General features: G+C 41.3%; 2 protein-coding genes and 1 long non-coding RNA gene across 7 annotated transcripts in view; all 3 read left to right on the forward strand.

Moving 5' to 3' along the window:
* METTL8 (methyltransferase 8, tRNA N3-cytidine) overlaps nt 1-5,904 on the forward strand; it is a 41,361-nt gene extending 35,457 nt beyond the window's left edge. For both annotated transcript variants that reach the window (XR_012650483.1, XR_012650484.1), the window contains one exon: nt 5,659-5,904. The gene's annotated coding sequence lies outside the window, so the exon portion shown is untranslated. The remainder of the gene's footprint in view (nt 1-5,658) is intronic.
* A 7,494-nt stretch (nt 5,905-13,398) lies between these two features.
* Nucleotides 13,399-16,899, forward strand: LOC142031281 (uncharacterized). 2 transcript variants are annotated; one of them, XR_012650486.1, is made up of 3 exons: nt 13,399-13,509; nt 14,386-14,458; nt 15,701-16,899. It is a non-coding gene; the product is annotated as an uncharacterized LOC142031281 (long non-coding RNA). The 2 variants fall into 2 exon arrangements; XR_012650487.1 differs by having other exon boundaries at nt 13,496-13,621.
* Nucleotides 16,900-19,700: 2,801 nt separating this feature from the next.
* TLK1 (tousled like kinase 1) overlaps nt 19,701-23,582 on the forward strand; it is a 72,085-nt gene continuing 68,203 nt past the window's right edge. The window contains exon 1 of one of the 3 annotated variants that reach the window (XM_075028451.1): nt 19,701-19,840. Coding sequence is in view for 1 of the 3 variants with exons in the window: in XM_075028450.1 (XP_074884551.1) it covers nt 20,496-20,640 (145 nt within the window). In the remaining 2 variants the exon portion in view is untranslated. Of the gene's footprint in view, nt 19,841-20,135; nt 20,641-23,582 lie in introns of those variants that run through there. The other 2 variants (XM_075028450.1, XM_075028452.1) reach the window with 2 other exon arrangements.

The following is a 23,582-nucleotide window of genomic DNA, read 5'->3' on the forward strand; positions in this document are numbered from 1 at the left end:
AAAAGGGGGTTTCTTGACAATGCTACAGCAGGATGATGAGAAGAATCTTTTTCTGATTAAACTAGGGCAGAGGACTGCAGTGGCACTTGTCTTAAAAGGTACCATTACTAGCCTGCCCCTAGCCATAGACTTCTTGTCTGTTGTTCTGGAACACCTGCTAAATTCTTGGAGTTTCTCAGCAGCTTGTAGATGGAGTCAAGATCTCTGGGGTCCAGTGCCTAATATGTGACCTACAGGTGTATTTCTGCTGCCTGTGGTAGATACAAAGAAAGCAAGCAAGTTCTGGTTTATTCCACTAGGAGGAAAATCAGTAAATGTTATATTATCTAGCCCTTTATGTGGGACTTCCTAACGTGTTCTTGGAGAGGACTGAATCCTGCTTTCAGTTACGCATGGTATGCTGAAGGTATTGATTTGTGACTTTATTACCAGTCTTTATTATAATTCTCTATTTTGGGTGCTGTCTTTGCTCAAGATCAAAACCAGAATGTGTCTGTTTTTCTTAATCGAACTTCTTACTGTTATTTGTCTATTTTACACCCACAATATTCAAAACACTAGCTATTTCATGTGTGCTACCATTAATATATAATGGATGCGACCTTGGTGCAATTAAAAAATACAGAATGTATCTGTGATGAGACAAATACAAAATCCAACTTAGTGATTGTCTAAAATATAGCCATGATTCCAGCTTAAAATCTAACATTGTGTGACCAGTTGCTATGTTTCATTTGAATCTTGTATAAAAAGAAACATGGAAAATGCAAAATATTTCCTGTATTCACAAAACTGCTAGTGCTTCTTTTCTCCAGTGGAAGTCACCTCCCTGTGTCTTTAACAGTGAGATACACGCTCAGTAATCTCAGTGAGATACCTACCTCAGGAGGTAGCAGTAATTCCCAGCTGTATCATTTGGCTTTTGTTTTCTTGTGGAATTCAATGCCATTTTCATTCAGCCTTTTTCTTCATCTGAAGACCCTGAAGTTTCAGTCATTGCTGTTAATTCAGAAGATACTGCTATGTGAGTTGTGGTGAAATTAAATTTCCATACAAAATGCAAATTTTATATATAAAATATACTTGTGGGTTTCTCTCATGAATGTGCCAATGCCATGAAGCGCCCACAACAGCTTCCCAGTCAGTGGCTACTATTATGTAGCGATTAATTTATACACAATTATAGTGCCTCTTGTAAAGAGCATCTCTAATATGACATTTTTAATATAACATAATAGTTTTCTTTGCCACAATTCCTTAGACCCTAGCTCAAAATTGATATAACAAATATTGTTCTGACCCACAGGAACCAAGTAAAAGTTTTGCCACCAACTTCACTCAAGACATGATCTCATCATAAAGAAATTTCATAGATATGCAGCTATTATGCATACCAGTTCAGGTAGATCTGTTGACACTTTGATCAGTTTAATATCAAGTATTGTTGGGCTGTTTTTTCTAGAACCTTCTTTGTATTTGTGGTTTTACTCTTCCAGATAGGAAAATGTGGAATCTTTTGGCAAAATGAAAAGGAAAGAGAAAATCCTGCAGCTTAAGTATGTCTGGGCATTGCTGCATTGTCAGACTCGCTTTTTAAAATTAGTTTTTCAGTTCTCAGAAGTACTTTAGTAAAAGATTAATGTTGGTGTTCAGCAATCACAGACTCTGGACTGTTTCTGTCCTGTATCTGCTCCTTATAGAAAAGGCCTGTAATAGAAGCAGCAGGATGACTTAATACAAAGAATTTTGAAAAAGGAAACTAAGCTGTTCTGTGTTCTCATTTATTAGACAGAGAGAGGGAACTGAACAGTAACCTTTAAGGAACTCAAATCGCACCTGAATAATTTGCATTTAGAAAGGATGTTCCTTTCGTGTTCAATTGGTTTATTGAATCCATGTTAGATTTCTGTAAATGCTGCACAGCTTTTGCATCTCCAGTACTTTGCCTAAATGAAAGACTAACCTTTGGAATCTGGCTTGGCTATATTACATTTATGTTTAGTCTAATAGAGGTGATGAAAGTCATTGAACTGAATGGCACAAATTCCCTTGGTCCTTTAGAAGCAGCTTTAACAACAATCTCGCTTGGATGTTCAGAGTGACAGGAATTAACATCATTCCTATACATAGGAACACGCTTCTGCTTGAAACAGCCTTCACAAATTCATGTTTCAGTAATCTTCCATGAGGGCAGTGTAGTGCCAAAGGAGGAAAAGCTGAATATACTTTTCATTCCCAGGAGAAATTAAAAAGAAGGCAAGTGCTTTGAGTGGTTAGCAAGCCTGCCTTCATTTTGATTTTACTGACCTGCCATAAAGAAACTGGAAACAAAGCTCATGTTACTGAACAAAAATATTTTGAAAATGAGTGTCTTAAGGAGCTGTGCGTTTGGTGTGAATGTGGTCTGAGCTCATTTTTTTTCCTCTAGTATACAGTATATGTTGACAGTAAATTCTTCCTGCAGATAGTGGTCATGAGAAGTTTGCCGTAGGGGTCAGACAGAAAACTGTATCAGAAGTGTAAGAGAAATCTCGCTGTGTATGTGGGACCTCTATGTAATATGCCTATTTCAGTCCCTTTCCATTTCAGCATTTTTGTGTAGATCTCGCAGGTATCTTGTACAAAGTCTGTATGGACGAGGTAGTATTTAACAAGATTTTTGAGACCTGTAATGTTTTGGGATTTGTTTGTGATTTTTATGCAAAAGCAAAATCATGTTGAAATCAGACATGAATCTAATTTGCCAGTTACATTCAGGAAGTGCTATGTGGAAAAATACGCATAATCACTTACAGGGATTAGGGATTTAATATTATACTTAATATACCCAACATTAGACACATAAGATTGTAAGTAGCATTTCTGAGTTTATTCATAGCAGTAACTACTTGCTTGTATTAAGGGAGAGTGACAGTTTAGTTATGATCCTGTAAAGCAGGAAAAAGCTAATATCTTTGTGAACTCTGCATTCACACTCTCTTTATGGGAACTTTGTAATAACAGTGCAATTGCTCTTTTGAGCCAGAGTCTGGGATCTCCTGGGTTATTCTGAATGTGTGCTAGCCTCAGTTATTGGTGTCCTGGTCCCCAGATGGACTTTTTCTTCCACTGCCCCACAGCATTCCTTGCCAAAAGGGTTACTTTTACTCTTTACCACATGGAGGTAGAAGGGCTAGAGTTTGGAATGACAGTACTGAAAAGTGAAAGCTTCTATAAAAGAGAAATCATAACTTTTTTTCTCCAAAAAACCTACCTAGACTTTGCTTTCAGATTGTTGAATCCCACCCTAAGAAGCTATCCTGTAAACAGTTTGTCATTGCTGGGGATCAGGACCGAATAACAAGAGCCATGGATAACCACCATCATAAAGGACCACTAAAGCCACTTATAAACAAAGGATTCTCAAACAATCTGGATATTTTGTACCCGTCACATCAGCAAAAAGGGCCTGGCTGCAATCCTGGAGTTCAGTACAGCTGCTTGACTGTAATTGGTTGTGAGGCTGTCTAAGAAATTGTCCCATACTGGTGAATAAGAATCTCATCTCAGTCATTGTTAGCTCATGGTTGAGTTAGAGTGATATGATAACATGCATAGCAGTAACTTTGGTACTTAAGACTCACAGCTAGCATAGAAGAATGCTGTGTATTCTCAGAGATGGAGGATACTGCCCATTGGTCTTCTGTTCCTTGCTCTGCCTGTTCAGAGAATAATAAATCAGCATCAGTATCCTGCTCTATTATCTCTAGGCTCTCCAAGAATGAGCTTTGGGGTATTTAAGGGATCTGCTAAAGTTCAGAAATAAAACATGGGTCATCTAGAACAACGGCTCTTTCCACAGTAGTAGCAAAGCTTGACTGTGTGAGAACAGAGTTCTCTTTGGACATGGTTCAGCTCTGTCTCAGAAGCTACAGAAAAGAAACATTTCTTTAATGTTGTGTGCTCCAGCATAAGTACCCATATTTGTGTGCACGTGTGTGTAAAACAAAAATTCCAAAACAAAGCAAGCTGTCTTGCTCCTTCCCAGCTCCATGCAGATAAAAATCTTAGAACTGCATAGACAGCAGTTGTATTGCTTTATGCATGCCTGAGACATGGTCAGGAAACAATACAGAAAGACATAAAAAATAGAATAAAAAATAGAAACTAATGTGCAGAAATGTCTTGCTACTATTTTGTTTGCCTCTAAATAATGTTATAAATAAATGAGTATGTGCAATTGGCTATGGATTATCCTTTAGCCCTGAGGATCTAAAAACCTGATTTGGAACAAGTTTTACAGGATATTTTACAACTTCTTTGGATTTATTTTTTTTTTTACTTTTTAATAACTTGGCATATGAATTTATGAGTGTATTGTGGTACTATCATCAAAAAGAAGATCAAAATAGTGACTGGAATAAGCGAAAAGGAGATAGAATTGGCCCAAAATCTGTATGGAACAAAGAAGTTACATTTATTATCCAAAGTACAACTCCCATTGGGAACTTGGGTAGGTATCATAGAAATCATGATGGAATAGGTCCTCTAATGAAGGACCATTATTATGGGAAGCAGGTAGTCTCCATTTAAAATAAAAAGCTAGGCACAATTGTATTAGTTGTTAGCATGCAAGCAGCTAAAACAGCCCTGTGTGTTACTAGGCACTTACCCTTAATACCTGAAGTAGAATTGTCTGATAGGAAAATTGGATAGGACTTTCTGTGAAAAAAATGCAAATTGTAAACAGAGTTGTCTGTATAAGCCTTATGACTGATTTTAGTGCTTTAAGGTTAAATTTTGTTGGCAATGAAACAAAAATTTTGGCTGTTCCTGAGGTCTGTGAGCTTTATTAAGTACGTGAATAACAAATACACTTGATATATCTGATAGCAAACTATGTTCCCTTTGCTTCCCTGGGATCCTTAAACCTTGACTGAATCCCATCATCTGAGACAGGCATTGCTTTCACTGTTGTTTCTATGACAGTTGAATATGAATGGTGAATCTATCTTTGGAAGGCAGAAAATGAGATGCATTGTCTTTTAGTGGTCAGGTCTGATAGATATGCTCTTTTATGTGTTGGCATTGAGTCTTATATAAGATTTTGCAAAAGTGAGAATAAGTTTTCCCTAGAGAGACAGATGAGGAATAAAGGATTAGTACATCTCTCCATACAATAACTCGTAATGTGAAATTCTAGCCCTATTTATAACAATGAGAGCTTTGCCACTGACTTCAGTAGGATCACGATTTTACCCCTAAGGTGCAGTTGTGCTTTCCTAGGAAAGCTAATGTATAAAATACAGCCTCTGCCAGCACATCATCAATGCAATAGCATAGAAAGAGGATAACATTGAATGACATCCATAGCCAATAATAGCTGCTGCAAGCATCCTGTCGAGCAGTGTATTAATGTTAGTCACCAGCTTTACAGGTTTGTATAAGATTATTTTCTTTGTACCTGAATGAGGTAGACTCAGGATGAGTTGGGATTCTTTGTGGAACTGTGGTTAGCCTTTGTTTTTTGTGATTTTTTTGAAACTCATCAAAGAATGTCAGATGTGGTAAAGCTTCTTTGATTTTTATTAATAAAGCACACCATTTATAACTAAGTAAGTTTTTAAAGCCCTTCAGGCACCGTTTAATTTTTCAGCTCTCTTTTTTGGTTCTATCTAGTTCTGTATTAGCTGCCTATCCTCAGGTCTTGCCGTTTGTAAAGCAGATATTGTCATGCACGCACTTCTGGGAGGTATCTTGCACCTTATGAAAGAAGAAAAAAGGCTCTTGATTGGGATCCCAGTCTTCACTGATCCACTGCTCAGTAGGTAGTGTGTTGTGGACATCAGCAACATTACAGAGGGTCTTTGGCCAGCATGTTGCCTACAAGTCATGGATTGAAGACTGTTGCTACATATCTTCCAGGTAAGACTAGCATACCCTTTTTGATAGGGCTGTTTAGATGTCAGCTAAGAAAATAACTCCTTGATGTGTTTGCATGAGAATGAATCCTGTAGATAAAATTATATTGCATAATAGTTTCCTGCAGCTCCCCAGATACTTGTTAGAGTAGTCCGAAATTTAATTCAGCCTCTCCCTATGAAATTGGATCTCTACTTTGTACTTCTGATTGCTTCTCTCAGCTCGATTAATGACATGGAGGCACTTGTTCTTTCTCTGAATAGTGTCTGGGTGCCTCCTGCCAGAACGATGGAGATCACCTTCTGCTGAGCTTATACATATATGCAGCAATGGCAGCCATAATGGGTGCTTCAGTGTACTGTGTAATATCTTCTTCCAAATTAAGGAGGCTCTGACACGTCAGTCAGTTTTTTCCCTGCCTGTATTTGACTGCACACTTAAAATCAGCTGACTCTCAGATCAAGTGGTGCCTTGTAGCTTTAAGCTCAACAGTGGCTGTTGTCTATGTTAGGGAATTTTTCTGTCACTGTAAATGGTAAAATAAGACTCATACTCAAGCTGGCCCTGGAATTTCTTTGCAATGATCCTCCCTGAGAAACTTGAGCTTTCTTGATTGCAAATAGGAAAACTCCCAAAGAAATGTGTGCACATGGTAGAGAGAACTCAAGAAGGGAAGAAAAGGATTTTATTGAATAATTTCCAAAAATGAAGTGAAAAAATTTGATGTATATCAAACCAGAAGGAAGTATAACAGTAGTGTAAGGTGACAGAGTCCTTTTAGGTCTGAAAGTACTAGAAGTTTTGCTCAAGACTGGGCAAAGTTCTGCATTGTGGTATTAGATGTCACCACCCTGAGATAGTCAGCTTGGCACAGTGAGACCACTTCATTGCCTCATTTCACACTAGTGTGTTTCAGGCTACGTGCTGAGTATTTCCAGTATTTGGCTTTTTATACTATGTGCAATAGATTCAATTTTCCTGTTCTTACAGGCAATATCTTTAGCAGTGTGCCCTGAAATACCTTATGGATTCAAGCTGTCCCTTAATCAGTGTTGCAGAGGATGCAGTTTTGATCTTTTTCTCTAATATATGAACTATGATACTAGATTCATCCTGGCATACATCTGTCAGACCAGACTGAAAGCATTCAGTTAGAGACACTTCATTACCAGAATGGGGCCAACAAATTGGAGACATTCTAAAAAGGGGGGATTGAAATATAGCATAGATGGGATATAGAGGATATCTCAAAATAAGGTCATAATGGAGGACTTAAATTGTACATCTATCTAGACAGCAACAGGACATCCTCTGAATATGCTACAGTATCTGCATACTGGTACTGACTTTTACAAATATGCAACAAAAATGGATTGTTTGTGAAAAGAACAGCTATGGGTCAAGATGTAACATAACAGAGAAAACAACTCTGCAAATATAATATTTATTATTAGTGGACAGTAACTGCTTCCTGCTAAAATTGGCAAGAATAATGAATCCAACCCTCTTGATATTTATTGGAGAATTAGGACGCTAATGAGACAGTGCAGCAAAAAAACTTCTTCTGCCTTCTAGAAAAATCAGCAAAGCTAACATTGCCAGACCATAATGAAGAATACTCCAGCGTACTGAGAGCTACTGGACTGCAGATCCACCACTAAAACCACCAGTGTTTGATACTGAACCAAGGATTGAAGAATACAAAATGATCAATCCTGCATTGACTGAAGGATGTGCAGAATTCTTTTCCATCTGTAGTTTTTGTGATTGTTAATATTTCTATGAAACACTTCTGGACTGCCATAGAGCAAATTACAAGCAAGAGATGAATGTGTCTGGTTTGATCTTCGAGCTTCTTTGATTAGGTGCAGGTAAGAGTCAATGTCATCTCTGCATACTGTGGCATGTTTTAGTATCAGCTGTTACTTTCTGGGTTGGTTTGCAGTTTGAGTCCTTAACTTATGACCTTTTTTTTTTGATTTAGCCATTGATTACACCCTGGAAGATGTGATTCACTTGAACTACAAAATCCCTGTTTGTTGTGGTACTAATAAGCATTGCACCTACTGAAAGCTGCAGCAGAAGAGAAGGGGAGGAGGCCTAACAGGCTTGACACCGTCTTTTGTCTGTGTTGCAGCAAGGGGAGAGAGAAAGATGTCTAGGAATTGTCTTATCATACACATATATACACATACATAAGCATTTTTATTTGTTTATCTAATCCCTTGGATGCTTTTTCAATGCCTGTCTTAACCCTTCGTTCTTGAAGTAAGCAAGGAAAAACTATATGACAGGCATTTAATTTTTTTTCTTTCTCAAGAGCAGCTAGTGTCCCTTATGTTGAGAAGAAAATGGGACCATGTGGAAAGGTAGATTTCAATTAACACATCAAAGGGCAGTTTGTGAGGTTTTGCCTATAACTAAGGTCTAACTGAGTTGTAGGACTGTAGGAATTTTGTGTTTTCCTACATGTTCATGTATTGCATTCTTACCTCTCCTGCTTCTCTACTTTTCCTCTGCTTCTCTGAAGGGGCCAAATGAAAGCAGTATAATCATGTTGAATATATTCTATGATTCTTGCTGATGAATTAGATGAACAGCTGCTGGGAACAGTCTGGGAATACAATTTGGTGAAAAAGAGATGAGATACAAACAAATTCCCTTATGATGCCATTCACTCTATATGCAGTATTATACCAGAGGGGTGGAAAGATGGGAAGGCCTAAAATTCAATTTCAATTTGAGCTGGTTTAAAAAGAAGCAATTCTACAGACATTGCACCCACAAAAACATGTATTTATAGGCACAAATTTTCACTTTGTAGGTAGAAACTGCACAGCTGGTTGTATACATTTGGTTTTTTGCATGCATAAGAACTTACTTTTACAGGCACAGCCATTGTACATTCTTCTCAATATTTCCCAAACAGTTACACTAATTCTTACATTATATAGTTCGTATCTCTTCTGTGTGCTTTAAACAAGGTTGGAAAGGGGGAGAAAGGCCTACATTTTGGCATGCAGGACAATCAAAAATCCAATCCAGAAAATGAAAAGGGAGTCATTGGTATGTGTCAGTGTTCCTGCAATATCCTCCCGCTCGCATTTTTTGCATTGTAAAAATCTGGCACGCAATTGTGTGTTAAGACTGGAAATTAAAGCTAATCTCCTCAGTTGCCTTACGAATGTCATGCACCAACTGAAGCAATGGGAATTTTGCTTGCTTGTCTTGCTAGTTCAGTAAATTCCTTCTCAGGTCCTTTTCATCTTGCAGCATCTGGGAAACATACACAAAATTAAACATGCCTGTCTACAGAAATGGGAGAGCCAAATGTAAGAATTACATTGATCTTGGATAAATTACCATTTAGTGTAGTTCTGATAATTCACACTATTTTGGAAAGGTTGATCAGACTTTTTGATGGGGATCTTGGTAATATAGAACATGTTATGGCCTGTAGCCACTCATCCCATATTTTGAACCAGATGTCTGTGGTTTACCAACTTGTTTCCTTTTATCCCACTGCAGGCCAGTAGTAGGAATTGGATTCTTTTCTTGGTTGATCAGTTGGAACACAGGAAAACCCTCTTATGCTATGTATGTTTTGTAAACTACAAGCTTGGTCTGAAAACATAACCATTTTAGAGTTCTAGGAAAGTAATTTTAAATAAATATTTTAAAATGTTATTCTGGAGCAGAATTTTTTTCATGCTTAGGTAATTGGAAGAGGCCTTCTTGGTAATTATGAAAAATGGAAAAAGAAATATGTATTTTTTTAAAAGTAACTCTTAGAAATAATCTATAAGTTTAACAGTAGTCACGAAGACTTCAACACAAATTATGTTTTTGTTTCTTTAAAAGAGATTGCATTGACTCTCAGGATGAAAGTGTCATCAGATCAACTGTAACTATAGCTTGACACTTCGTGCCTCTGTGCCATGTGCATAGCTTGATATTATCTAAGTACCAGTAACAGTGATACGTAAGGCTACCATGGATAAACACAGAAGGTTTCTGATGACAGCATCTTAAGCACAGGAGAAAAGCTCTTGTGTGGTTTATGATACCATCATAACCCTGAGGTGCTGACAGAGCTTCATTCACAGTTTTTCTGTGAGTTGTTTTTCTGTATTTCATGTATCACTTTTGTTTCTTGTTGAAAATCATAGCTATTTCTTCTGTTTAAATAAACCCGGATTAAAATTAAGAATTAAAATCAAAATACTTATTACTACCCTGGTTATTTTAAAAGAATACAAAATCTCAATTTGACATCTTAATGGTTATAAAATGGCTGTTTTGGACAATAGAACTGTATTTTAAGGAATAATGTAATTAATCAAAAATAATATTTTTTTAGTTAAATTTAACACAGCACTAGAATTTTTGCTATGTGGTTGATCATATCATTCCATATGACAGTCAACTCTATCATAATTATTAACAGAATATAGTGAGTATTGAATGAAGCTTTTGCAAAGATAGGTATGTGCAAGCTGGCTAAAAAAAACATTAATAGCATTTGCCATTATAAAAATGTGGGGTTTATTTATCTGTTTCTTTTTCTTGTTGTTGTTTAAAAATTGCTAAAGTTAGTGTTCTTTATTTTTTCATTTTCTGAATTACTTCTTATTTTATATGGAGGTTTATTTTATTTTACTAAGGCCTTGGTTTCCTACAACAGTTGTACTGCATAAACTATAGCAGCCAAGTTAAAGGAAACAGGTTCTCTAGTACTGAAATCATTACAGGAAAAAAAAAAAGGAGAGGGGCAGAAAAAGACCTTAAAAGGTCATCCAGTCCATCCCTGTTCTGAGGCAGGAAATGGGTAACTAGGTCATCCCTGACAGATGTTTGTGTAGGCTGCTGTTAAAAACCACAAATGAAGGGGATTCCACAACCTCCATAAACCTATTCCATCTAATCCAGACTTTAAGTTGAAAGGATTTTTGTTGTCGTTGTTTCATGTTTTTTTTTCATCTAGTCTGCTCCTCTTTGCTGCAAATTAAACCATTACTTGTTATAATTTGGGTGGGTACAAGAACAGTTGATCATGGCTTTCTGTGTGCTGCCTTTTAAAATATGCGTTTTCCCCCATCGTCTTTTTCTGAGGAAGCCAAGCCCCATTCCTTCAACCTTTCCTTGTAAGTCATATTTTCAAAATAACTTATCATTCTTGTTGATTTCATTTCAAGTCCATCCAAATTGTTGAAATTGTTACTGGAGTGCATTGCCCAAAATTGCACAGAATGCTGCAGCTGAGGCCTCAGCGGCACTGAAAATTGCAAAATAATTAGGTCCTGCATCTCACATACTGCACACTTCCTAATACATCCTGGAATGAGAAATGCCCTTCTGCAACATCATCGTGTTGTTGACTCATATTTAGTTTGAAATCCACTTGAACCCTCCTGTCCTTTTCTGCAATCCTGTTGCCTTGTTAAAGTGTCATCATATTATATTGATGTACTCTGTTTTATTTTTGTCATGGGTAGTACTTAGTTTCTTTCTATATAGCATGAGCTTGTTGCAGTTATACTGTTTTTCACGTTATCTAGATATTTTGAATTCTGATCTGCTTTCCTATGTGTTTGCAACCCCCTTCCAGATTTTTTGCAAATTTTAGAAGTTTACTCCCTGTTCTATTATCCAAGCTGTTCAACGAAAAATGGAATGGAATAGGATGGATGAGAAATCCCCGAAGGATGTTACTGCAGTGCCATCCTGCTTTGTCAGGAAACAGTTGATAAATACTGTTTGGGAGAAATATTTAACTACTTGTGTGTCAACTGTTACTTAATTTCATCGACACCATTTTTTATATTGCAGACAAAATTAGAGAGGACCCAACTAAAAGCTTTGTTAAAGCGTGGATCTCACATTTACTACTTCCTTCTCATTCAGTAGGCCTGTTGCCCTTTCTAAGAAGGAAATCAGAGAGGTTTAACACAATTATGATCCTAAGATTACATTTTAACATCTTATTGCTGAATTGTTTTCTATCCTATTTTTATCTTCATGCCTATACACTAACTGCCTAATAACCTATGATAGTATCCCTCAAAGATGGATTAAGTATTTATGGAACGTAGGTCAATTGAACTCTAATTCCTAAGACAGGCAGTATTTTTATCCTTTCTAGTCTTCTAGGACCTCCCTTGTACTCCACAAAGTCTCAAAAAAACCCCCAACCCCAAACCACAAAAAACCCCGAACAACAGAATCATCATGAAGAGATTATTTTATCTTTTTAAGTGCTCCAGCGTAACTTTTAGCACATTTTCCTATGGAAACACAGTTTATATGATCACACTGCATGACCAGTCAGACCACACCATGCCTTTTGAACTTGTTGCTCACTTCCCAACCGAACTGGACTGAGCAGTCATGGTCTCAAAGGTACCACATTTCTACAGTTTTTGTTAAAACGAGCAGGTAAATAGAGAGTCCTCCATGGCAACAAGGAATTCAGTGTAAATTAAACCATGATATCAGGCATTGGAAAACTCACAGAAGAACATTATGAATATTTCAGCCATAAATTTCAGTCAGAGCTTTCGCTCTGGGCTAATCCAAACAGGAGACACAAGGCTACAGGGAGGCAGGCTATATTCACTGCTTTCTGAACTACACTTTTAAGCCAGCAGGATTGGAAACTGGCATGTCTTAATATCACTTAACCCATTCCCTCTCTTTTTTGGTCTGTGCTTCTTGGATCTTTGTTAAAATTAATTGCTTTGCATATCTGATGCTAAGATTTTTGTAGACACATTAGGAAAAAAAGAGCATTGAATGTTTTAGTCTTCTCCATGTCCCATTATTTGCTTTCTTGTTAGGTATTGGATTTGAACCATCCTTTGTCTCCCTTACTTTGTGTGTGTACGTGTAACCTTTTATTGGCTTTTAGGTCCTTTCCTAGCTTAACTCATTTTGCCTCTTAGCCTTCCCGATTTGTTCCCCATGTAAGCATGCTGTTCTTTTAACTCATTTTTAGTCATTTGTTCTTGTTTCCACTTTTTTGTGTGATTCCTTCTTGGTTTTTAGTTAATCAGATAGCTCCTCATGAAGCCTTGCTGCTCTCTTTCAGTGCTTTCTTTGCATCAAGGTAGTCTGCTGTTGTGCCTTTAATACACTTCTTTCAGTAACTGTCAGCTCTCCTATGCTCCCATTTCCTTCTGAATTTCTTCCAAAAGATCTACCCACCCATTCATTCCCTAAGCCAACTAAAATCTGCTTTTGGAAGCCCATTTTCTTTCTGCCACTCCATGCTTTCTTTGGCATCATTAATTTTATTGTTTTGTGATTAGTTTATACCTTCCACCTTTGTCTTAATCAGGAAGTATTAACTGATAAGCTAAATAATATGCAAAACAGCCTTTCCTCTCTTATGTCTTCAACTGTCTGAAATCACAAGTAGTTGTTCTCAGTACCCTTCAGGAATGTGCTGGGCAGCTTGTCTCCTGTACCAGGACCCTGTGTGTGTGTCTGTGTAGGGGTGGTGGGTGAGAAGGAAAGGTTGTCCCATATCTGCTGACTATGGGGCTGTTATCTTTTTCTTGGAGGAATACGACGTGTCTGGACAGAACTGCGGACAGGACACTGGACTAGGTGGGTGTCACGATCAGATGGAGCAAAGCAGCTCCCCTATTCCCAGCACAGGGGGCATTGAAGAGTGAGGCAGCAGACCAGCCGGCTCATCTGGAGCTGGAAGGGAACAGAGGTGGGGAATCTGTGAATTACAATACTGTCGTTTTAATATCTAATATTTCATCATCTATCAGGCTTATTGTTGATGTTATTTGGCCAAAATTTGAAGGCCTTATTCAATGACAAAAAAGCCAACAACCCTAAACTGGTATGAGTTTTGCCTGAAAAAAGCATCAAGACATGCCTCATTGCTATTAGAAACCATATACAGACATGGCTCTCTGCAAACACTGCCCGTCTCTAATGGCTTAAAATCAAAGGCAACAAAATAAGCTCCAGGCAAGACAGATACTTCAGGAACGAAGATATAAGGTGTAAAGAGTGAGACAGAAGTATGAAAGATGTGTGGAAAAGCATGAGCTTAAAAAAAGATGGAGAGGAAGCCTGACAGATAGGAAGGGCCTGTTTACCTGAGAGCAGCGTTATAAAAGGAGTAGTCTGAGTGTAGGAAAAAATTACAGGGAACAGCAGACAAGCAGATTGCAAGGGACACGGGAAGAAAAGCAATAGAATAAAATCAAAACAGACAGGTGGGGAAAAAGAAAGTGAGTGTAGCATCCATCAGGATGGGGGTTTTAATTTCTTCACCAGGGAACATTTAAAACCAAATTATTTTCAATTAAAATGACATACATAAGAAGGGATTGTAAAACTGTCCTTGATTCTGACTGGAATGTAGCTAATAATCTTAGTAGATAGAGCAGGGACACTAAATCGAGAGGAACATTTTTATGGTAAAAAAACCCCCACTGTTTAATTTTTGTGTTTGGTTTGAAGGGAAGCTGTTTGCAGGCTTCTTAGAGATGCAGAGGTGGATCACTGGATCTGACTGATGGTGATGATATCAAAGGTATGATAAATGCAGTTTATGACAATTACATGGATGATAAAAATAGATCTGTGCTTACATGGTGTTTGTGTCTATTTCTCGAATGTAGGCTTAATGTGATACCATTTTTTTTTTTTTTCATTTTGGCTTCTTTGCATCTTGATATGCTAGTATATTTAGGGAAGATATTTTTGCTAGTATATTATTTATGTATGTTTTTGTTACCTTGCAACTCAGAGTTGCTAGCAAGTGCTATATTAAAAAAATTATAAAGCATGCAGTGTAGTATATGGCTCAGGGAGACAGCTCTAATTCAGTGAGCCTCAAAATTGATTTAATCAAGATCTAAATAACTTTTTCCTAAAAAAATATTATTGGTCTAAATCAGTTTTAGGAAACTTTAACTAAACTTGAAAATTAATGTTAGTACAATTGCAACATTCCTACTTGCTCATAAATAGAAATTCTATGTGAGAATCAGGTGCAGAAGCTGTTACAATCTGAGATGGTGTTCTATCACCGCAATGCACTTGCTGTGACAGTCACTTGGCATTTTACCTTGTACTCGTGCCAAAACTGCATTTTGAATCTTCTGAGCTACAGGACGCAGACTGGAAGATTCTAGTTGTCATTCCAGCTCAGACTGGCCAGGAGCACATTGGTCTGATACAGGGAGGGTCCATACATGTGCTCAGCTGTGTAAGGAGAAGGAAGGATGGAGTGTTTGAGCTACAAACTTCCAAGCATTCACCAAGACAGAAATCAATATTTTCTTCTCCCAAGTTGTGTTTTCCCAGCATACTACATTCCATCTAACCTAGAAATGTCATAAATACATCATTTTGATGATGAAATTATTTGGGCGTTTTCTACTCGAGCTGCTGTACCAGTATGTCTATTCAGTTACAAGAATTTTTTTCTACTATGATGGTTAAATCAGATTGGCTGCTGGTGTTGGCATAGTTATAGGGGGTGTGTATGTCCTTCTATATATGGGGTAGATGAGTGCATGTGTACATGTGTGTACAAGTATCTATGTATAAAATTCATATATATTGGCAAATATACCAGCAAATATACTGTGTGGCATACTGTAATAGCTCATGCTTTAAGAAAATACTGCTACAGGCCTATTATCCAAAGTGCTAGCATGACAGGGGACTAACAAAGAATTTGAAGCCTTTTTAACAAACAAAACCTCAGTTTCACTGGCATTGCAAATAATTGATGGGCTACATCAAAGGACTTGAATATTGCTTACAGAAAAGAATGGCTTGTTTGAGAAAAGGATAGAAACAAGGCTGCGTTGCTCTACTGTCTGTTGAAGAAGGTAACTTGCTCCAAGTCCAAGAAGATGGAAGAAGGCTATATATTAAATATTTCTGATTAAATGTATGAAAAGGTAAAAAGATGTAATGCCCTTGTGGGGCGTATTTTAGAACTCTTAATCAAAAGAAGCAGCTGAAGCAAATGGATACCAAAAGCATCTGAAGTAAAGACAATAATGATCTCTCATTCCTGACATTTTCCTGATCTCTAGCTGATAGAGACTGATTTAAGTTTGGAAGCATATAGTTTAATACTTTTCCAGGAATGTTGTAATTTATCATAATTCTGGAAACTCTTGACTTTCATTCCTGGAAGTACAAGCCCACTAAATCAAGTTCCTCTTCCATCTCTGCTTCTTCTGATTGTCCCATGAATTTGAGGCCTTCCTACTAATTATTGACATAATTAAAAAATGGTCTTATTTAGAACCTATATGTAAACACACATTATTCGTATAATTGGTTACCTGACCCGGTCAGTCACTACTCCCAGGTATTGCAGCATCTGCTGCCTGCATGAAACCTAAGTCAGCAAATATCAGATTGATTTTGGTGGGAAAAAGAGAGATAAGGCATACCCAGTTATTAAGAACATGTATTATTTGATAATAGAGTACATATTTTTCATGAGGACACCAAAATGTATGTGCTGCCTGTGAGCAGTGAAGGTGAAGGTGTCAGAATAGGGAAGAAACTATAATCTCTCTGTAATTAGTCCCACAATCATTCTTCCTCAAGAATGTCTGGGATGGACTCTGGATTTTACCACATGTAACGTTTGAAATGATGTCTCTTTGTTCTGTAAAGGATGTATGTAAAAGTTTTGAAATTGACATTTGACCTGAGTGCACGGTTATCTTTATAGATGCAATGCAGATGTCTCCTGTAATCCTCCTTATTTTCACTACGCAGCCCATCAGTTCTTTTCTTTAAGCCCTTTTCTTTGGTATCTGCCAGTGAACTTCTCTTACTTTTCTAAAGATTTAGGGGTAGATTGTGAACTTACTGTGATAAAAGTTTCTTGCACAAATAATTCCAGTGGCAAAGTTGAAAGCTCTCACAATTTTAATGTTTTTCAGAATTTTTGTTGCTTGGCTTTTTTATCTTTGGAATAATGAAATTTCATAATGCTTTTCTGTTCTTCATGTGTCCTTGATTCGAGGGTTACTACTGTGATAAACCTTGCTAACTTCCATTTGACACATCCTCATGAGAAAAATAGCACATAGGCGTTTCACTCCTCTCTCTTCTGAATTTTGAGGTCCTCTTCCTTAGCAGTTAGCAAAACTAAATGAGCTTTCTTGGGCTTCGCCTGTAGTTAAGCTTTCCCTTGTAGGTAGGGATGTGGCACCTTCTTCATTATTATCCAGTGCAATCCCACTGAAAGGGGATTTCCCCATATCTACTACCTCAAGTTATGCCTGATGTTGATGATGTGCAGTGTTTACATAGGAAACTTTGATAGCAGACTATTCTGCTCCTGAAAACTAGAAGGCAAAGAAAAAGATCTAATATTTATTGTATTTATTAAAAAGAATGAGTAGTACTTATTCAGTACTATTTGAGTTGGATTTAGTTTTTTAACATTTTGGGTGGGTGACACTGAGCTGACTGCTCACCACTGTGAGAAAGAAGTTATCCATCTGGCTGCCAGAGCATAAAGTTTTATTGTGAAATGAAGGCAGGGCATTCAAGGAAAAGCATTATGTACATTTATGATGCTATGTAATAAGGGAAGTCTTCTAGAATATGTTTGGAAATTTCTAAAAGGTATTAATGAAGATGTTCTCTCCTGCTGTCATACTATTAAACTGGTAACACTGAGGCAATTGTGGCTTTACAGATAAAGGGGTACCTTAAAATCAGTGTCAGCTCTAACACATTAAGAAAGTAGGTTTTCTATGAACTAGATGGGAAATATACCAGCTCCATTTATTTTTAAAGTCATATAGATTGTCTCATCTGGAGATGATCTACGTAATTCACACTCCACTTTCAATCTACATCAACAGCTCACAAAACCAAGAGATATAGCTCTGCTATATTACAAAAAGTAGACCCCAACCTGTATTTTGCAGCAGGTACCCATTTCTGCCAAGCAGCAGGGACTCTGTTTAACGAGTGCTCTGGTGGGGAATCCTGCAGTACATGCCGACTCACTCCTGGTCCCTCAGTGAGGTGCCTTCTAACATGATGAGATATTGCAAAGATCTGATTATTTTTCATAGTGTTAATTTATGACAGTTTAAAAGACATCTCAGCGTTTTTGTAACATATGAACTGCATGTCTGAGAGAAGAACTAATGGATGGGATCTTCTTCATATCCTGTTCCCCTAGTCGAAGTGACCAATGCTTTAAAGAAGGAGTCCCAACCATATCAGTGGAATGACTTGCAGGCAACAGTTTGTAAGCAAAAGTGACAGAAAGAATGCTTGTTTATCTGTGTTTTTGTAACGGTAGCAGGGGTTTGTATTAAATGGATGCAAATGAGTATAAACAAAGAGACTGAATTTCTTAAACTTACTGCTTCTCACTTGGCAGATTTTAAAAGCAGCATGCTGCAGCAGGATATACTCATCAGGAAATGAGGTGCGTGTTCACTTACAGTATCGTATGGATTGTGGGATTACGAGTATGTTTTGTTTTTAACCTTCCAAGAAGTTTCTATGCCAGCTGCTAAATATTAATATTGCAGTCACGAGTGAACTAGCACTGTTTTACTTCATGCCTAAGTACTAGCAATTTCCTGGTGTAATTTGCTTAGGTAAAGCCTGAGAAGTCTTCTCTAGGATCAAGTCCCTAAAAACAAGTAAGTCTTGGTTGAAGTATCATATCACTTCTCTCTGCCAGAAAAACATATAGCTGTTACTAAATATACATCCTGGAACAGACTTATTTAGCAAGTAAACATACTAATTTTTACTTTGAGTTAATACCGAATTGCTAAGAAACTTGCAGCTATGCTGTATACTTGTAGGAGGTGAAGATCTTAGATAATTTGACAGATGTCACTTGAAAAAGAAGAGACAGAATTGGTAGTAGCCGTGTTGTGCACAGATCTGCAACCCAACATTAGTAATCTATTCCTGCCGTTCTCAAATACAGGGGAAAGTAGGTTAGTAGATGGCCAGGATGTCTCCACACAGCAACCACAAAATGAGCGCCATGCCTGCCTGACGAATATACTTTTTTATATATGCAGAATGCAACATATCTGCAAACCGTGATATTTTTGTAAGTAATCAAAGTCACTGTCGTACCCAAGTTGCACTCATAAATTAAAAGGCTTCATGCCGGAACTGACTTTGCCATGTATCGCACGCTCTCAGTGAAGACTATGTTAGTTTTGAGGAAAGAAAAACTGAAAATGGGGTTTAAATTCTGTTATGTCGGCACTTCAGTCTAACTCGAGGTGGAGCGGTACGTTCTGAAAGATAAACAGGTCGGGGTTGGGACCCAGGTAGGAGCCTCAGCTTGTTGGGTGAGGCAGGGGAGAGGTGGTGGGGCCTGGCACACGGCTCCTGCCCGAGTTCCTTCAGCTCGTCTGCTGGCAGCTGCCGCTTTGCAGCGAGGCAGGTTACGGCCGGCGAGCAACACCTTCTCCCTCAGGACGGCAGCTTCTCCCGGGTCCCCCCGCGTCTGAACCACCACACCGTCCTGTTTGGGGAAAGAAAAAACACCTGAACCCCGGCAGACCCCTGTCAGCCCCCGGCGGAAGAGGCGCAGAGCACCCGTTCGCCTACACCGCGCTGGGGAGTGCCCCCTTCAGCCCCGCCGCTACTGCCCGTACTCACCGCAGCAGCGGGCTGGGCTCTCCCCGCGCGGTCCCGCGCCGGGGTGGTGCCGGGTGGCGCGGCCCCGGCCCCGGCCCCGGCCCCGGCAGCGGCGCGTACGGGCTGGGCTCCGCTCCCGCCCCCGCCCGCCACCATGGCCGTGGTGGCGGGGCGCGGGGGCTCCGGCGCGGGCGGGCCCGGCCGCCCAGGAGACCCGGACGGAGGGAAGCGCCGCGCTCTCGGGGGAGCCACCTCCGGCCCCGCCGCGGCGGCCGGCGGAGCGCTGCCCGCGGCGCGGAAGGTGTGCGCCGAGGCGGGGGAGGGAGGTCCCCGGTCCCCGCCGCGGGACGGGCGTGCGTGGGGAGCCGGGGGGTGGGGGGGCAGCCGGCGGGCGGCTGCGGGCCGGCCCAGGGCAGGGGCCGGCCCAGGGTAGGGGCCGGGGGCGGCCACGGAGGGGCGAGCCGGCCGGCGCGCTCTGGCCGCGCCGCGGCGGGGCCGCGGGGCAGGTGCGTGCGCGGGGGAGGGGGGGCGCCGCTCCCCGCCCGCCGCCCCTGGGCGGCTACGGCGCGGCTGGGCTCGGCTGGGCGCCGGCGGAGCGCGGCGCTCGCTCGGCTCACGATCGTGTTTGCGCATGACCCCTCCCCGCCTGCGCCCTCCCCTCCCCTCCCCGGCGGCAGCGGCGGTGGCGGCGGGGAAGGTTAGCCTCAGACACAGGCGGCTGCTCGGCGGCGGCGGCGGCCGCGGCGACGCAGTGCAGAGGTGCGGGCAGGTTGCGCTGGCCCAGCGCCCCGTCTCTCCCGCGCCCCGCCTGCCCCCGGAGCCCGCTCCCCGCCGGCGGCCTCCCCGCGCCGGTGTCGGGCCGGCCCCCCGGCCATGAGCGCGGCGCTGGGTGTCCCCCCGCCGCGCCGCCTCCCCCGCCGCCCCCGGCGGCTGCCGGGCTCCAGGAAAGTAGCTTGATGAGTGTCCAAAGTAGCAGTGGAAGTTTGGAGGGGCCGCCATCTTGGTCCCGGCTCTCCACGTCCCCACCGAGCCTGCAGGGCTGCTCCGCGGCGGCGGCCTCCCAGCTCCACGGCGCGCCGCCCGGCAAGCCGCCCAAGGAAGGTAACCAGCGCGCCGCGGGGCTGCGCGGGGGGCCCGGCCCTCGGGGAGGGGCCCGGCAGCCGCCGCCGGAGGCCGGTCCCGGGCTGGCGGGGAGCGGCGGCGGGAGAGGCTGGTGCCCCCGGCGGCGGCGGCGCGGGGTCAGCGCTGGGCCCGGTGGCGGCGAAGGGGAGCCTCGGGCGCTGGGCCAGCGGGGCCCCGCCGCCCCCGCCCGCGCCTCCCGCCGCCGCTCGTTAGCGCGGCGGCGCCTCGTTGTTCCCCCTCTGCCGCCGGGCCGCGGAGAGGGGATCGGCCGCGCTCCCTCCGCTCCCGGGCCGGCCGGCCGTCCGCCCGCCGCCGCCGCTCGCGTCTCCTCCCGCGGCGGCTCTCCTCGGGCGGCCGCTCGCCGCGTCCTCCCCGAAATCGGTTCCCCTCCGCCAGCGGCAAAGTAAAAGTGCTGCGCCGGAGGATGCGGCCGTTGTTGCTGGATGGAGGGAGTCGGGCACTTTTGGCATCATGGAGGTGGGGAGGAGAGAGGGGCCGACACCGGAGGGCTCGTCCCCGTGAGGAAGGCGCCCTCGGGGGCGGCCGGCTTTACGGCCAGAAGTGACAGGGCGCCTTACGGCCACCACGGAATGACTGCAACTTTCTCCTGTCCTCCATCACGCCTTAGATGATAATATTTTCCTCCTCCCTCCCCTGCTCCTCCCCTCTTGTGTTACACCGACAGCGACAGCAGGGTGTTGTGGGTGTTTGCAGGGAATATCTGTATGAAGGTTATGAGCAAACAAGTCCCTTCGCTATTCCCTTTCGGGTATTGTCTGCTTTTCCTCCTTGCGCTGAAGTGTGTTGCCACAAGATGTAGCAGTTATACAGCTGGTGAATTGCTCGGTGCTTTTAGCTAAAATAACTACTTGCTGAATGCCGGTTAGTGGCGGAGGAGAACTTTTATACGCGGATACTTGCATACCGAGCAGTTGTATAATTTTACTTGATTTGTCCCAGTTTAATGAATACCATGTAGCGTTTCTTGTAGCGCCTGCAAAACGTCATCGCCCAAGCAGGAAACTTGCTGACTTAAAATAGAAATAATAGTGAAAATGGGGAGTCTTTGTTTTTCAGGTCTTCCTGTAGCTGCTTGCTTGCCTCTTTTTTTCTTTTCTCTTTTTTTTTTTTTTGGTTGATAAGCGATGTAAGGACTTGGTAACAGGAATTTGACATCCTGAAAACGTATAACGCAGTCCGTGTTTCTCCATTTTCCACGCCAGTAGTTGTCAGACTTGTATCACTCCGTGTCACTTTTGCACACGCTCCTGCAGGTAGATTGACATGAAATGCTCTAGAAAATACCTGGAAAGGAATTATGGTATATGTTAAAGATGCTGAGTAAAGTGGCAGGCATTTTGTGCTCGTCTTCTCTGGGAAACCGAAGCTCTCAGAAAAAACGACAACCACCGGTCAAATACGTAGTTTAAGTTTATCGACAGTAGGTTTCTTCAGTGTTGCAACACTTGTTATGAATATGCGTGCATATAATATTCATGTAGAGTGTATACGTGAGATATTTTTGGATGTATTTCAGATACCCGGCATGCAAGCCTGAAATGATTATTACAGCACAAGTTGTATATCTATTTATTTTAAAGAAAAATGGTGTTCTTTGAGTCCCTCTATTTAGACAAGGAAAAACATTTTTGTGAAATTAATTTTTAATGTGATGCTGCTGCTGCTTTTTACTTTTTACTTAATTACAACTCATGCTGTTGGATTTTTCTGGGTACTGTAATTTACATCCTCTAATACAGATTTAGGGGTTACAGAGTAATCAAAACCCTGGTGTTTGCTTGGTACCATAATGTACTGTATTTGCACGGTGCTCCTAGGTCGTGATAATCATGTGTCCTCACTGGGTAGTTCTGTTGGAAAACCAGCATAAGCTGCCAGCCATGCTTGGGTTTATATTTTGCATTCATGCTCGTGGGATGTTATCAGCACACCTTACTTTATGTACGTGCATTTTACAATGAAGTATCTTGCCTGAAAGCAATAGGCCCTGAAATATAAACATGTCAGTATGTTCATAGACATTGGCTTATGTATGCGAAAGAATCACGTCAGATCAAACTAATAAGTGTGCCATGTTTGCAGTGCAGTGTATTTATAGGAGTTTGTGCTCTCATCGATTCTGAACTTGTGATACCTTGTGATGTTAACAGAGGCTGTGAGCTTTGGAGCAGTGCACCAGGCTGCTGGCCCACACTGGATCAGACCTGCATCACTGCTAATGCCTGTGCTGATTTTGAGTGGGTAATATTTCCAGATACGGTGTGTTCGGTGCTTGGGCTGAGCTTGTGGCCTGGGCTGGCGTTCTTGTTTGTGGATTCACATCCCTTTGGTTGGTTGGCTTCTGTGACGGTTATGCCTGTGTTGCCTTGAGATGTGCAGGCCTTTGCTGAGTGCGTCACATGTGCTGTGGTTTATCCGACCTTACCTGTGATTCACTGTGAAAGTTTGGCATAAGCCCACATCTCTCATATGGGCTTTTAATAAACCAGAACCTTTCAGAACAGAAATCCCAGCACCGTGATTTAGAAAGTCCTAAAAATATTCTCTGAAGCTTTAATATGGAGAAGGCAAAAAGAAGAGCTCTGTCATATACAACTATTGCACAAAGTTATTTTTTTAAAAAATGTAATGCCTTGTCAGTATCAAAAAGGGACTACTTGGAAAAAACAGGTGAAATTAAAGAAAATCTTTTGAAATGCACTACAACATTGCAGCAACATTTTTCATTGGATGTTATCTTCTATGTCTTGACTTACAGGGGCATCGTGGCTTAGCTGCATAGATTTGAATTTATGTTTTAAGGTTTTAAAATGAAAAGACTGGGGTGTACTGGAATACAGTTGCATCTGTACACTTTTATTGTACCAGAACCGTCTCTTGTTTGCATTTCAGTATAGCTC

Source organism: Buteo buteo, chromosome 5, assembly GCF_964188355.1.
Source record: "Buteo buteo chromosome 5, bButBut1.hap1.1, whole genome shotgun sequence".
Taxonomy (NCBI): Eukaryota; Metazoa; Chordata; class Aves; order Accipitriformes; family Accipitridae; genus Buteo; species Buteo buteo.